Genomic DNA, 13,994 nt, shown 5'->3' with positions numbered 1-13,994 from the left:
TGTTTAGCCGGCTCGACATAGGCGGGCTTTTACAACGTTGTAACCCCTTGTCGTGACCGGCCTACTACTCCATGTTTTGCTTCCCGCTTTCGAGCAGGGTTTCCTTGCAAATAACGTCCCTGCAAAATCCTTGCCCACCTAGGTATGTCGGTTCATGCCTATGATTCGCGATATATGTACCGTTGAAGCAGACCTCATCTCATGGCTTTCGCATCTACATCAGATTTCCCCGAAGCTACCTACCATTAGTCTATGGATATACTGTCATTTCTCTTGTCTTTCAGAGGCGTTAATCTGTCCAGCTTCCTGAGTCCCAGCGAGCGTTGCTAAGTGCCGGTGTATCACAAAAGCCAGACGGTCTCTGACGCTGCACCTGAACCATCGGCACCGCTGTAGTGTCTGTTAAAGGTGTTTTGGTCGCAAGTATGCTACCTCTGTAGACCATCACGCTTTCAATTGCAAAAATAATCACTATGTGCGCCTAATCTGGATAATGCCGCCCACGATTTCATTTCTGGATCTTCCTCTCCAGGCGAGACTGAAGATATATTCCTACTCAGGATGGCTCCGCCCATGCCCGATTGAACTCGTTACCCTCGAACCGTACCATGGGGCGCCGAGCTCCAGGCAGGCCGTACACACGGAGTGTTTGTACATCCAAAGGAAAACCGGTTGCCATATAAGCATCGACAGAGAACGGCCAGATTGCGTCTGCGCAAAGCTGCCAACTCAGCTGCTTTTCGTATCTCGTGCGATCCATGCAGAGACTTTCTCGATATTTTATGGCCAGAACAAGTTTGTTTTACGTGCCCAGGTTGCTGATGATCTTACCCCTCTGCGAGAGTTGAGTATCCACGCGCTGTCAGCTATGACTTCACTGTTGATCCGACTCAAATGTTGGCCTTGCCCACGGGGACACGAGGAAAGCCGGCCCGATGGCTTATTCTGCCTTACATGCGGCACTCCGACATTACTAGGTACTGCTGCCCTAAGCTCAACGGATCAAACTGGACGAGATCTCGTTAGAGAATGGGGCACATTATGCCGCTATCTTTCTTCAGCCATTTCCCCAGGACAACTACGGTTTACATTTATCTGCGATGTAGAGGATCTAGACACAGGCAGGCAAGTCATCGAACCGCTTTTGGGATTACCAACCTTGAAGCAGTGTAATATCCGACTTGGTCGACAACGAAACTATCAGCTAAGTGCATTAGCTCAAGAGACCTCCTTGCGGATGATGGGCTTACTTGGCCCAAAGCTGGATCCATTTCCTTTTGGGCGTCTTCCCCGAGAATTGCGCCTTTATATATTAGGCTTTACACACCTGGGACGGCGAGGCTATCGTGCTGATGGCGACAATCATCTACGCATCCAAGGGTCTAAACTTGCTTGTCAAACAGATGGTCCTCTTCGCAAGTCCTGCTGTAGGCAGTGCACAGAGACGCTCATAGACTGCTGCTGTCCTAATAGGCGCGCTTCCTACTCTCGTGATTGCGACTGCCGGCTGTTCCCATTTGAGCTAGCTCTTGTGAATAGGCAATTTCACCAGGATGCCATGGAAGTCTTATTCTCGCAAAACTGTTTCGATTTCTTCCAGGATCCTGAGGAGACTATCTCTTTCTTGAGCCGTCTTCCCAAGGGCGCTTTGAGTTACATTCGGCGTGTGCAATTCCAAATTTCCGAGGATGAGGTGGTGCATTGGGATGAGTGGGATTACAGTCGAAAATGGGACAGGCTTATTACCTTTGTAAAGGACAACTTGGAACTTTCTAGACTATCCATCGTTATCATTCTTGAGACCTGGGATCTAGGCCTCTTTAGGGAAAGCGAGCAGAACAGATTCATCTACGACGTTTACTGCCAGGTCACACGCACCTCGCGCATGATACGTGGGGTTTACGATATTCGCTTTGAGCTTGGCTGGTTTATAGGACTTGAACCGTTGATGGCAAAGGCAGTAATGGGTGAAAAGTACATAAATCGGCATCCGGAAACTCATATCCCTCTAAGGGATAGGGATCAATCGTTTTTTAAGGTACCGACGTGGTATAACCCATCTGACCTCACAGGGTAGATGCAGAGGACAATATACAGTGTCAGCATAGCTGCGAATCTTATTGTCTGCTACCTTTATCTTACCATCTTGCTTCTCTCTGCTAGAGTGTTCTTAAGCCATATAGATCTTTCCTTTGTGTACTAAAACCACTTGTAGACTTTCTACCTGTACTGATTGTAGCTTACGATCAAGTAACGAATAAACCTAATTAAACTTGCTGCTTTAGACCAGGGAGCACTAAATTAAGTACTTTAAGAAGGCTTGTTAATTTAAAAGAATGTGACTATAATAGGGTTCTAAGGGACATTAATCTTTTAAAAGTAAAATCAGGCGATTCTTTAAATAATAATATAACACTAAAACATACTCTTTATCTTAAAAAATACTAGAACATTTCTTATAGAATAGAAGTTTTTAGAAAAAGGCCTTAAAACTACTGTTAAAGTAATAAAAAGACATATTATTATTATTATTCTTACTACCTATACCTAATGTATGTAGAACCTCTATACTATATAAATAAATCATGTAGTAAAACTATACTAAAGCTAGGTAAAAACCTACGTACTACTTCTTTAACTTATATTATTATAGTACTACTAAGGTACTAAGACCTTATTACTACCTTACTAGAACTTAACCTTCTAGCCTAGTAATACTAAACATACTAGTAAAACACTAGTAGAGTACTAGTAAGACGCTAGCTATTAGCTAGGATTACTCTTTCTTTTAAGCCTTTTTAGCTAAGTAGTACTTAGCTAAACAAAACTATAAGAACTAGCTAGTAGATAGTAGCTAATAGATTAGTATATACGTACTCTTCTTTCTTTTTATTACTACTATAAAGTTATAAAACGTCTATAATACCCTTAAGTAAAGTACTTACTATAAGGCCTACTACTATTAATTAAGCTACTAGTAGTCTAGAACTAAGTAAGCTATTATCTTTAAGGCCTTACTATAAGAGTACTAAAAGGTCGCTACCTCTAGTACTTTACGTTTAAAAAGAAAAGCCTAGAGTCTAACTTTACTAGTATAGATCTATATTAAAAAAGAGCTCTTATACTTATAAAAGAGTAAGTACTTCTTAAGGGTATCTACTAAGGAGGTAGGTAGCGTAGCTAGGGTAGTGCCTTATTAGTATACTAGTAAGCTATTATATTAAGACTATTATGCCTTTTAGTTCTTTTATAAGGTCTTTTTTAAAAGAGAGTCTTTATACTAGTTCTTTACTTATATAGCTTAGCCTACCTTATACTTAAGTAACGTATAAAGTAGTACTATAGTAGTATTATAGTAGTGTCTTTAGCGTTATTAAAGACAGGTTACTACCTTATTATAAATAGACTATATAAGTTCGTCTTTACTTATATATTTAAGACGTTATTTAAAGTCTACTACTTACTTATTAAGGTAGAGGTTAAGTAAAGGTATAGCTATTTTAGACTTAAGGAACTAGATAAGTATTGTCTAGTATACTCTTATAATAACGTAAAGACACTATAACTACTCTATAGCTAGGTCTTTTATAATCTTCTTAGCTCGTTACCTAAAGAGGTAGTACTAGATCCTTATACTATATACTATAGCGCTCTAGATTACTTTTATATAGATCTCTCTTACGTGTAGTAGGCTATATTCTTATATAGATATAGTAAGCCTAGTAAGTGTAAACTACTAAGTAGTAAACTTTTGTTTAATAGCATTAAAGTAGCCTTTTTATCTAAGTTTTTAGTCTATCTATACCCTTAGAAAGTAGGCCTCTTAGACTAAGGGTATAACCTAGCTATTAAGGTAAACAAGTATTATTAGTATAGTATAAGTATAAGTAAGGTAAAAGAGCTTATTCTTTTTAAGAGTAAACTTTATTTCTCTTATACATAACTACTAGCTATATATTTACTATACTCTTTTAAGGTACTAGCGTATCTTTATTATATCTTTACTAAATACTAAGAGGTTAAGGTCGTTAGTAAACTCTACTATAATAAGGCCTGTATGTCCTTATAGCTATACGTATAAGCTAGTAGTATAAAGAAGAAAGAGGATAAAAGAGAAGGGTAAGCCTTATAGTACCCTTATTACTAGTAACTTCTTAAGGTAGTGCCGCCTCTTTATTAAAGAAGAGACTAGCTGTCTAATTAGTAAGGAAGCTATATACTTACTATATAGCCTATATAAAGAACCCTAGGTACTTGTTAGGTACGCTAACACGTAAGACTACAATAGCTTAGAAATCAAGTACAGGGTAACTACGTACTACGACCGAGGTAATAGTAGGCATTAAAGAGTATAAGAATAGAGGGTAGGAAAGGGAAAGAAGAGGGGTTTAGAGATTAGTCTATAGTTAAAGTAGCGATATACCTTTAAATATACTACGACTGTTTATCGACTCTTACCTCTTCTACTCTATAGAAATATACCTAACATTCTAATCTCTTGCCTTTACTAAAAGGTTATAGACTGTTAGAGTAAGAAGTAATAACGTAGACACAACAAATAAACCTTAACGAGACACAGGCCTCTTCTTAAGTAACTCTTTAGAATACCTCTTTGTAGACAGATAGCGGCAAACCTAGTACGACACCCTAAATGTCGATAGAAATCCTTTCCCTAAGTAAGACTAAGTTAAACAAGAAGATCGCCTAAGTAAGGGTAGAGTAGTGCCTTAAGTAAAAGCAAGACTACCTTATAGTACTTAAGAAGAGAGAGGCTCCCTTAATAAACCTATACGAATTTAATAACCCTCTTAAAGTAGAACGGCCTTTCTAGTAAACCTATATTAAAGAAATAAGGAAGAGCTATCGTAACACTCCTTTTATTCTACTAAAAAACGAGACATATACTAGTATTACGACCTTCTTATTCGACTAGGAAACAGAGTTTAACACCTATCTAGAAAGTTATCTAACAGATACTAAACGTGTTAGCGCTATAGTAGTAGTACTAAAGGATTATATTAAAGAGCGCTAGAAGTCTTTTATTTTCTTAGAAAAAGGCAGATTAGTTCTTAATGTAACTTAGAGAGAAATAAAGGTATAGCTCTTTTATAACATTATAGATAAAGGTACCTACTCTCTTAAAGTAGTATTAAAACTCTAAATGTTAACTTAAAACTAAAACAAGACCTTTAGGAATTTCTTTTAATAGTATAACTCTTTAGTTATTAAACTCGGCTATACCCTCTTAGAGATGTTCTGTATCTACCTTCTTATCGATTGTTTAAAGCCTGAGTTAAGGGCTTATATAGTAAGTAGTAGGGTCCTAGATACCTTTAAAGTAGTTAAGGTAGTAACGTTAAGAAAGGAAACTCTTATTTAGATAAGGTAACAAAAAGGCTCTTGTAGAGCCCTTTTAATACTATACTATACTAGAAAAGGCTCTTCTTATAATCTAAAGACCTTATTTATACTAGTAAACACGTAAGAGGTATCTAGTAGCTAAACTTTAAATACGTAAGGAGACTCTCTTAGTGTTACGAAAACCCCTTTAGTAAGTAAGGTATAAGGTAACTACTACTAATACTAGTAGCCTAGTTATTAGGCAAATTCGTGCCTACTATACAAATGCTCTACTTATAGACAGTCTAGGCATACTTATACTTAGTGCCCTAACAAGGCCGGTACTTTAGGCGCTAATACTATACTAGTAGCCTACTACGTTACGCCTAAACAATAAGAAGAGGGGCGACCCTTAATAAGTATTTAGGTAAAGATACGTATTAAGGGTAGCTAAGTAGCTATACTAGCCCTACTAGACTTAAGAGTAGAAGTTAACCTTATCTACTTACGACTATTAGGATAAGAGGTACTATAGTAACTTAATAATTATATTATAGTGTCCTTACTGTTCTAGAAAATAACGACAAGCTTCGGGTTATACGATCTGTTTGTTAAGGCCTAAGATAACTACTTAATAGTAAGGCGACATTAAGGCAGATTTATCGTTACTAACATTAGAGACTTAGATGTTATACTTAGATTTCTATAGCTAGAGGCTATAGACCTAATCGTTTTATAAAAGACCTAGACGTTTATATACCTCGCGTCGTCCTTAATAGTCCGGCTATATATAATAAAAAAAGAAATTAGGAAAGTAATAAAAAAAGCTTAATTCGTAATTATAGTAATAGTATAACTAATTATAGTTGACCTAGAATCTTTAGGTAAGGAAGAACTATAAGAGGAACTATAAGAAGACAGTAAGGCTATAGCGACCTTACTTAGTAAGTACTAACAATTTACGGACGTCTTCTCTAAAGAAGGAGCTAGATCACTACTTATAATTAATAGCCCTACTTATATAATAGACCTTAAAGGAGACGCGGTACTACTATATAGCCGAATCTACCTGCTTACAAAGGTCAAGCTAGGTGTCTTATACGAATATTTAGACGACGCCCTAGTAAAAGGATAGATCTGTCTAAGTAAGAGCCTTACTAGTACTCTAATACTATTCGTTCTAAAGAAAGGAGAGAAGCTACGACTTTATGTCGACTACTAGGCGTTAAATAGTGTAACTAGAAAGAACTAAGCCCTTATTCTATTAATTAGAGAGATCCTTAATTAGCTGTTACAAGCCTACGTCTACACTAAGCTTAACCTACGTAAAGCGTACTATTAAGTTTGTATTAAGGCTAGTAATAAGTAGAAAACAGCTTTCTAGTACTAATATAGCTACTTTAAATACTATGTTATGCCCTTTAGGCTAGTAAACGTACTAGCGACCTTTTAGTCCTTTATTAACAAAGTACTAGAGAATCTTGTTAATAATATTTGTATTGTATATCTCGATAATATCCTTATTTACTCTATAAATAAAGAAGAGTATATATAACATGTTTACTACGTCTTTAAACGTCTCTAATAACACAACCTCTACACTAACCTCTTAAAGTACGAGTTTAATATAAAGTAAGTAGGTTTCTTAGGATACGTTATTGACCTGTAAAGAGTTTGTATTAAACCTAAGCGTGTCTTTATAATCTAAGAATAGCTTATTCTTATAACTATAAAGGACATTCGTGTCTTTTTAGGGTTTACTAGGTTTTATAGGCGCTTTATTAAGAATTATTTAAAGATTACTATACTACTAACAAATCTCCTTTAAGGCAACGCTACTAGTACTATTACACTAAGTTCTAAAGCCCTAGAAGCCTTCTACAAGCTACGACTAGTCTTTATAAAGGCCCCTTTCTTACGTTACTATAACCCTAAACTACTTATACGCGTAGAAACAGATGTATCTGTCTATACTATTAGTACTGTCCTTTTATAGCTATAAGAAGGCCGCTAGTACCTTGTTACATTTATTTCTAGAAAGCTAAAAGGGCTAGAGCTACGCTACAATACCCTTAACGCTAAGTTAATAGCTATTATTAAGGCTTTTAGGTTATAGAGGCCGTACTTAGTATATATATAAAGTTCGGTATTAGTTTTAACAGATTACCTAAACTACTATTACCTCTTTACAAAGCTAAAGTTGTTATAGTAGTAAGCTAGATAGCTAGAGGAACTTTCTATCTTTAACTTTAAGATTAAATATAAGGAGAGTACCTAAAACCCTACTAATAGGTTGTTATAGCGGCCTAACTTATAAGATCCTAATAAGTAATTAAAGGCATAACGAGCTCTCTTAGTAACTTTTCTTAACAAATTCTAGGTAAACGTAGTTACCTTAGAAGCTGTTAGTCTCGCTATAAGGCTTGTTTAAAACAAAGCTTTTATTCCTTCTATTCTTCTAATTCCTTCTGTTCCTTTAATTCCTTTTATTCCTTTTAAAGGTCTAGCGACCTCCTTAACATATACTATCTTAGCGGAATTACTCTAGCGTAAGAGGCTAGACTTATGCCGGCTAGTAGACTAAGGCGATCGTAGGTCTTAAAGACCTTACGCTTCTATTACTAGAGTATTAAGTTACGAATCAAACACTCTTATACTAGTAGAGAACTCTACTTAGAGTCAGGCTAGTAAGAGTAACAGCTAGGTAATAGTAACGTTAACGTTACTACTGTTACTATTAGAAGCCCTTTGTAATACGTAGTAAAAGGACGCCTTTGTTACTAATAAAGAGTAGAAGAAGTAGCGAGGTAGCTAAGGTACTACTAGGTCCTTATAGACGTTTAAGGATAATGCGCTACTATAGTATTATAGACGTGTATATATACCTAATAATCTAGGCTTACGTAAAGAGTTACTAAAGCTTTTCTATAACGTACCTACTATAGGGCACTAGAGAGTTAGTAAAACAAAGAAAAGGCTTTCCTAATCCTTCTTTTAGCCGAGTCTTAACAAAGACGTCTACTATTACGTTTTTACTTACGCTATCTATTAAAGAACAAAGGTAAGGACCTATCTACTATATAGTGAGTTAGCCTTACTTCTTATTCCTTCTAAACCTTAGCAAGAGATCTTACTTAACTTTATTACGTAGCTACCTTACTCTTATAACGTAGTAAGTAAACTATATAATTTAATACTTATTATTATAGACTAATTTACAAAATTTTCCTTATATATTCTAATAACTGATTGTCTTACTAGCGACAGGCTAGCGTCTCTCTTAATATACTACGTTATACGACAATTTAGAATTCTAGATAGTATTGTCTTAGACTAAGGCTCTCTCTTTATAAGTAAATTCTAGAGTAGTTTCTACTAGTACCTAACGATATCGTAACGACTTAGTACTGCCTATTACCTACAAACAGACAGGTAGACAGAACGGCAGAACTAAGCTATTAAGTATTACCTTCGAACTTACTATAGCTTTGTACAAGACGACTAGGTAACTAAGCTAGATCTTACTAAATTTATATATAATACCTTATAGTACTCTATAATAAACGTAACACTATTATACACACTATATAGGTACTAGCTATAAGGTCCTAGAGACATACCCCTAAATTAGTTAAAGCTAGTAGAGGCGCTAGTAGCTAATATACGAGTAGAGTAGCTATAAAGTAGCCGTAAAGAAATTGTTATATTCCTTTAGTACTCTTAAAAACAGTATAAGAAATAGTATAACTAGAACTAGAAAAAGATTTTATTTAAAAAAGAAGACTAGGTACTCTTATTAATAAAATACCTAAAGTAACGTTAACCCTTTAGGAAATTTGTAGATAAGTACATTAGCCCTTACTAAATTAAAGACGTTATTAGAGACTATAGACTTGCCTATAGACTACGCCTCCTTTCGTTAGTATAGCTATATCCTACCTTTCTAATTATAAGCCTAGAACCTTATAGGGCGTAAGAAGGCAAAGTCCTTATAAGCCTAATAGACATCTTAGTCTTAGACAAAGAAACATTTAAAGTAGAAGCTATTCTTAACTATAAAGGCTTATAAAGAAACAGACTCTATCTTATAAAATAAAAAGGGTATAACGATTTAGAAAACTTATAAGAACTATAACAGAACCTTAACGATAGCCTACTTTTACGTAAATACAAACAAACACATTAAGATAATCGTTAGAAAGGCATAATGTTACTAGTGTAGTTATAGTAACGTAAGTACGACTTCTATATTTATTATATAAAAACTTAGAAACCTAGGTATCTTAAAAAAAAAATACTAAACTACTCTTTTACTAGTAAACACCCTTTAAAGCTCTACTAACTTTATTATTATATATCTTAGAAAAAGAAAAAGAAAAAAATCTAAAGTACGATCTTACTTATTAAAGACGCTTTAACCCTTAGTCGTCTATTATTTGTCCTTATTACTATCCTTTCTACTATTATTTTCTTTATTATTATCCTTTATAGTATCTACTACTACTTTATCCTTTACTTCCTTACTTCTTTTAGATCTCTATAATTCGTACGTGTACTACCTTTAAGTTAGCGGCGACTTAGTATTAGGGTAAGAGATACTTATAACTTTCTTAAAATAAGACACGTACTTTTTAAAGATAGTAATATAGTCTTACTATACCTAGATCGCCTCTTCTATAAGCTAATTACGATAGTCTGCCTCTATGTTTATAGTTACGGCAAACTTATTATAAAGCTCTAACTAACAGGTAATTTTTACTAGATAACCTAACTTTTACTCTACGCGCTCTTTCTTATTTGCTTTGTCGCTATAAAGCCTCTTCTCTACTAACATTATAGTCCGAGACTTTAAATGTTAAAGGCTCTTCTTTACTAAAGTTTAGGCGGCCTAAATTACAGCCTGTTTGTGTTAGCTTTAACTTCGCTACAAACAACAGACTACCTTACCTTATTCTTTTTTGTAATTACCTTTTAAAGTTCGATTCCTCTAGCTTAGAGAGTTAAAATAACCTAGTAACGTTAATAAAGCCACGACATAAGAGCGTTACCTTAAGAAGGGTTATACTTACAAAAATGTACTCTTTCTTTAGATTTTTGTAATAGACGTACTTTACTAACACGGCTACTACGCTATTAGGCCGTTACTCTTTACTAGAAAGGAATACTTATAGTCGTTATCCTTATACTTTAGTAGGGTACCTTATAGGTCTTACAAAGCTATTTGGTTTAAGTATTGCTTACAAGCTACTAAACGCTTTGTCGGCACTATGTTGTCGTTAATAGTTTAATAGAGGTACGTTAGAAGTTTGTTAAAAGAGTCGTAAAGGGGGGGGGGCGTAGTAGCGTTATATTCGTATAAGGTAAAAAAAAGAAAAGAAGGCAACAAACCGGTAAAAACGAGTCTTTATATACCCTTTAGTGCCGTAAGGGACAGACTAAGTAAAAGGAGATAAAGGAGGTGTTTTTCTATATTTACTTAAAAAATACGATTATAAGTAATACGGTTTGATCCTTATAGCTACCTACTATTAGTATACTATCGACCTTCTAACAAGGGGTAACAAAGGATTTCTAAAAGCGGTAAAAGGGTAAGGAATACTAGCGCGCTTAGGTAATACGGTTTACATTACGTATTAGGGGTCTTACGACTATCTAGCGACTTACTAGTACTTTACTATAATATGTCTTTACTAAAAGTAAATATAAGAGGCGTACTAGGTAGAGATCTAAAAGTATAATATATAACAGAAATCTTACGGTTTAGCTACGCGCCTCTACTACACTACAAAGTCGCTACTGTTCTCCTTTTCCTAACACTACTAGTTATATAGTTATATAGTTATATATTTACTTACTAATTTATTCTTGTACATTTATTCCTGTTTCTAGGGAGGTATTAGCCTGCCCTAGCCTCTCTACGATCTAACGGCTACCTGTAAGCTTCTAAGGACAGAAGCTAAAAAGAGGGGATACTATGTTAGGTACGCTAATACGTAAGACTATAATAGCTTAGAAATCAAGTATAGGGTAACTACGTACTACGACTAAGGTAATAGTAGGCATTAAGGAGCATAAGAATAGAGGGCAGGAAAGGGAAAGAAGGGGGGTTTAGAGATTAGTCTATAGTTAAAGTAGCGATATACCTTTAAATATACTACGACTGTCTATCGACTCTTGCCTCTTCTACTCTGTAGAAATACACCTGACAGTACTAGAGAGTATAGAGAAGGCGTATATAGTTTACTATATTAAAGGCGCCTTTAATATTAAGTTAGAGAAGGGTTACTATAGCCTTATAGCTCTATACTATATATATAGCGTTAACTACTATTTTAACTATAAGGTCTATTAAGCGTTAAGGCTGGTTCCTTATCTACATTTCTAAGAAGAGCCCTTACGACTTTATAACGTTAGTAAAACGCTAGCTAACTACTAACTTAATTACTTTACTTATTATATTTAAGAGTAATATTAGCCTATAGGCCTTAGCGGCTTATTACTACTTAAGGGTCTTTCTAGGCTTATATAGTACTACTACCTTTACTACTTTAAACTACGTAAAGAAGTACCTTAGCTAGAGGCTTACTATTACTATTACTATAAAGAGTTTAGCTAAGAGGCGCTTATATACCTTAAGAAAGCTAGTAAGTAGTAGGTTAGGTCTTAGTACATTTTAAGTACCTGTCTTTTAAAGAACGTTAGTAATATCTGCCTCTATTATAGTGTTGTTAATAGTAAACCGCTAGTACTACTTGTCTTAAAGGTCTAGAATAACGTTACTAAGATTAGCTATTAACTCTAGAAAGAACTATTAGCCTAACACTATTACTTTATTATAGTAGCCTATAGCTAGTACCTTCTTGTTAGTACCTTAAAGAGGTAAGAGTAAGGCTAGTTCTAAGGGTATATAGCTATAGAGCCTAGCCTACCTCTTAAGACTCTAGAGTTTTTATTAGTCTATTAAGGTAGTAATAAAGGCGCTATACTAGCTCTTAGTCTTTGTATTTTAGATTGTATAGAGTTAGTAAGTACTAGCCTACTAAAGGTCACGCTAGTAGAGCTTAGTTAGGGTAGTAGTATATTAATAGTATGTTACTTATACTTACTAAACGGCCTTAAAGACCTTACTATTCTACTAGGGCTTAGTATATCTCTAGCTAACCTTCTTTCTTAAGGTAGATATATCTATAATACATATAAGCTAAGAGGTAAGTAAGTTAACTACCTTATTAACCTTATAAGGTATATCTAGCGGCTCTAAAGAGAGGTAAAGCCTCCTAGCCTTAATCGTTACTAGTTCTTAGTCTATTAGGGTCTAGCTTTATTCTAGTACCTTTATAGCTCTCTCTTAGCGATCCCTTTAAGTTACTTAAGTAAAAACCTTAATTAGCTAGGCTTAGTAGCTAGATTCCTTATACTCTAGGTCTTCTTAATAAGTATACTAGAGCGTTACTAAGGCCTACATATAGTTAATTATTAAGTCTTATTTGTTATGTTACTACTAGGTTAGTTCTTCTTAAAGTATATATAGTAAGAGCTACTATCTATAGGCTAGATAGAGAAGGGTCTCTAATTTAGGGGTAGTCTTACTAGTTCTGTCTTAAAGCAGGTAATAAAGGTTTATATCGCTAGTAATAATCTATAGCCTCTTTAAGTCTTTTCTAGTAAGTCGCTAGAAAGGGCTAGTCTAGCCTAAGGAGTTAGGAATTAGCGAGTATATTAACTAGATAGTAATACCTTATAAGGTAACGTAGTACTAGTTAATACTTACTTTTACTACTTAAGTAAGAAGTAAGTACTACTTATAAACGTAGATAACTATATAGCCTTTACTCTTATAGACCTACTAGTACTTTGTCTATACTAGGTAGTAGACTGTCTTTATCTAAGTGTTATACTATAGCTCTTAAATTACTATAACGTTAGCTTTATAGTAATTATAAAGTACTATTAAGGTAAGGCCGTTTCTTCTTATAGTATTCTAGTATACTATTATTAATTTTATTACTATAAGCCTAAGATCTATAAGTCTTACGTTATAAAGGGGTCGCTAGACTCTTAGTTAGCTCCTTAGCTTAATATCTTTATAATATTATAACTCTAGACTATTACTATATCTAGTACCTTAATAAAGGGTCGCCCTCTCTTTACTAGAGCCTTTACTATAGGCTTCTTACTATTACTTGTTATAGTCTCTTAGTTACTATAATCTAGAAGCTATTGTTACTATCTTATAAGGACGCTAGTATAACGCTAGGTACTTAGCTAGTAAAGCTACTCTTAGATACCTTAAACTACCTAGGCCTTTGTTAGTATATAGTGTGTACTTACTCTTTTACCTTAAGGGCCTTAAGATACTAATAGTCTTATACTATATATACTATAGTCTACTACTAGTATAGTTAACGTATCTCTTCTTACTATTAAGTTAGAGGTAGTCCTCCTTACCTTAAAGGTATACTATACTTGTATAGTAGCTATACTAGGCCTAGTTCTTATAAAATCGCTTAATGTAACTAAACTAGTAGTACTAAAAGTATCTTTAGATTTATAGGTTAGCTAAATATAGCTTATAGTTAAAGATCTAGGCTTACTAGATTAATCCCTAGTTATATAAGCGCGTTACTACCTTAGCGCTCTAGAGGTATAGTACT

General features: G+C 34.6%; 1 protein-coding gene across 1 annotated transcript; it reads left to right on the top strand.

Moving 5' to 3' along the window:
• Window positions 1-98: 98 nt before the first annotated feature.
• M430DRAFT_180225 (hypothetical protein) lies at window positions 99-2,119 on the top strand. Its single transcript, XM_024863782.1, has 2 exons — window positions 99-142; window positions 351-2,119. Exon 2 carries the CDS (start codon window positions 494-496, stop codon window positions 2,075-2,077), a length of 1,584 nt encoding a protein of 527 aa, XP_024718056.1. The 5' UTR covers window positions 99-142; window positions 351-493; the 3' UTR covers window positions 2,078-2,119.
• The last annotated feature ends 11,875 nt before the right edge of the window (window positions 2,120-13,994 follow it).

The sequence above is a fragment of the Amorphotheca resinae genome (genome assembly GCF_003019875.1).
Source record: "Amorphotheca resinae ATCC 22711 unplaced genomic scaffold M430scaffold_11, whole genome shotgun sequence".
In the NCBI taxonomy this organism is placed as follows: Eukaryota; Fungi; Ascomycota; class Leotiomycetes; order Helotiales; family Amorphothecaceae; genus Amorphotheca; species Amorphotheca resinae.
The sequence above is the reverse complement of the archived record's forward strand: the minus strand, read 5'-3'. Positions and strand labels throughout refer to the sequence as shown.

Bases quoted from the DNA above. Each gene is read 5' to 3' on its own strand.
- M430DRAFT_180225 (XM_024863782.1), top strand. From the start codon at position 494: ATGCCGCCCACGATTTCATTTCTGGATCTTCCTCTCCAGGCGAGACTG.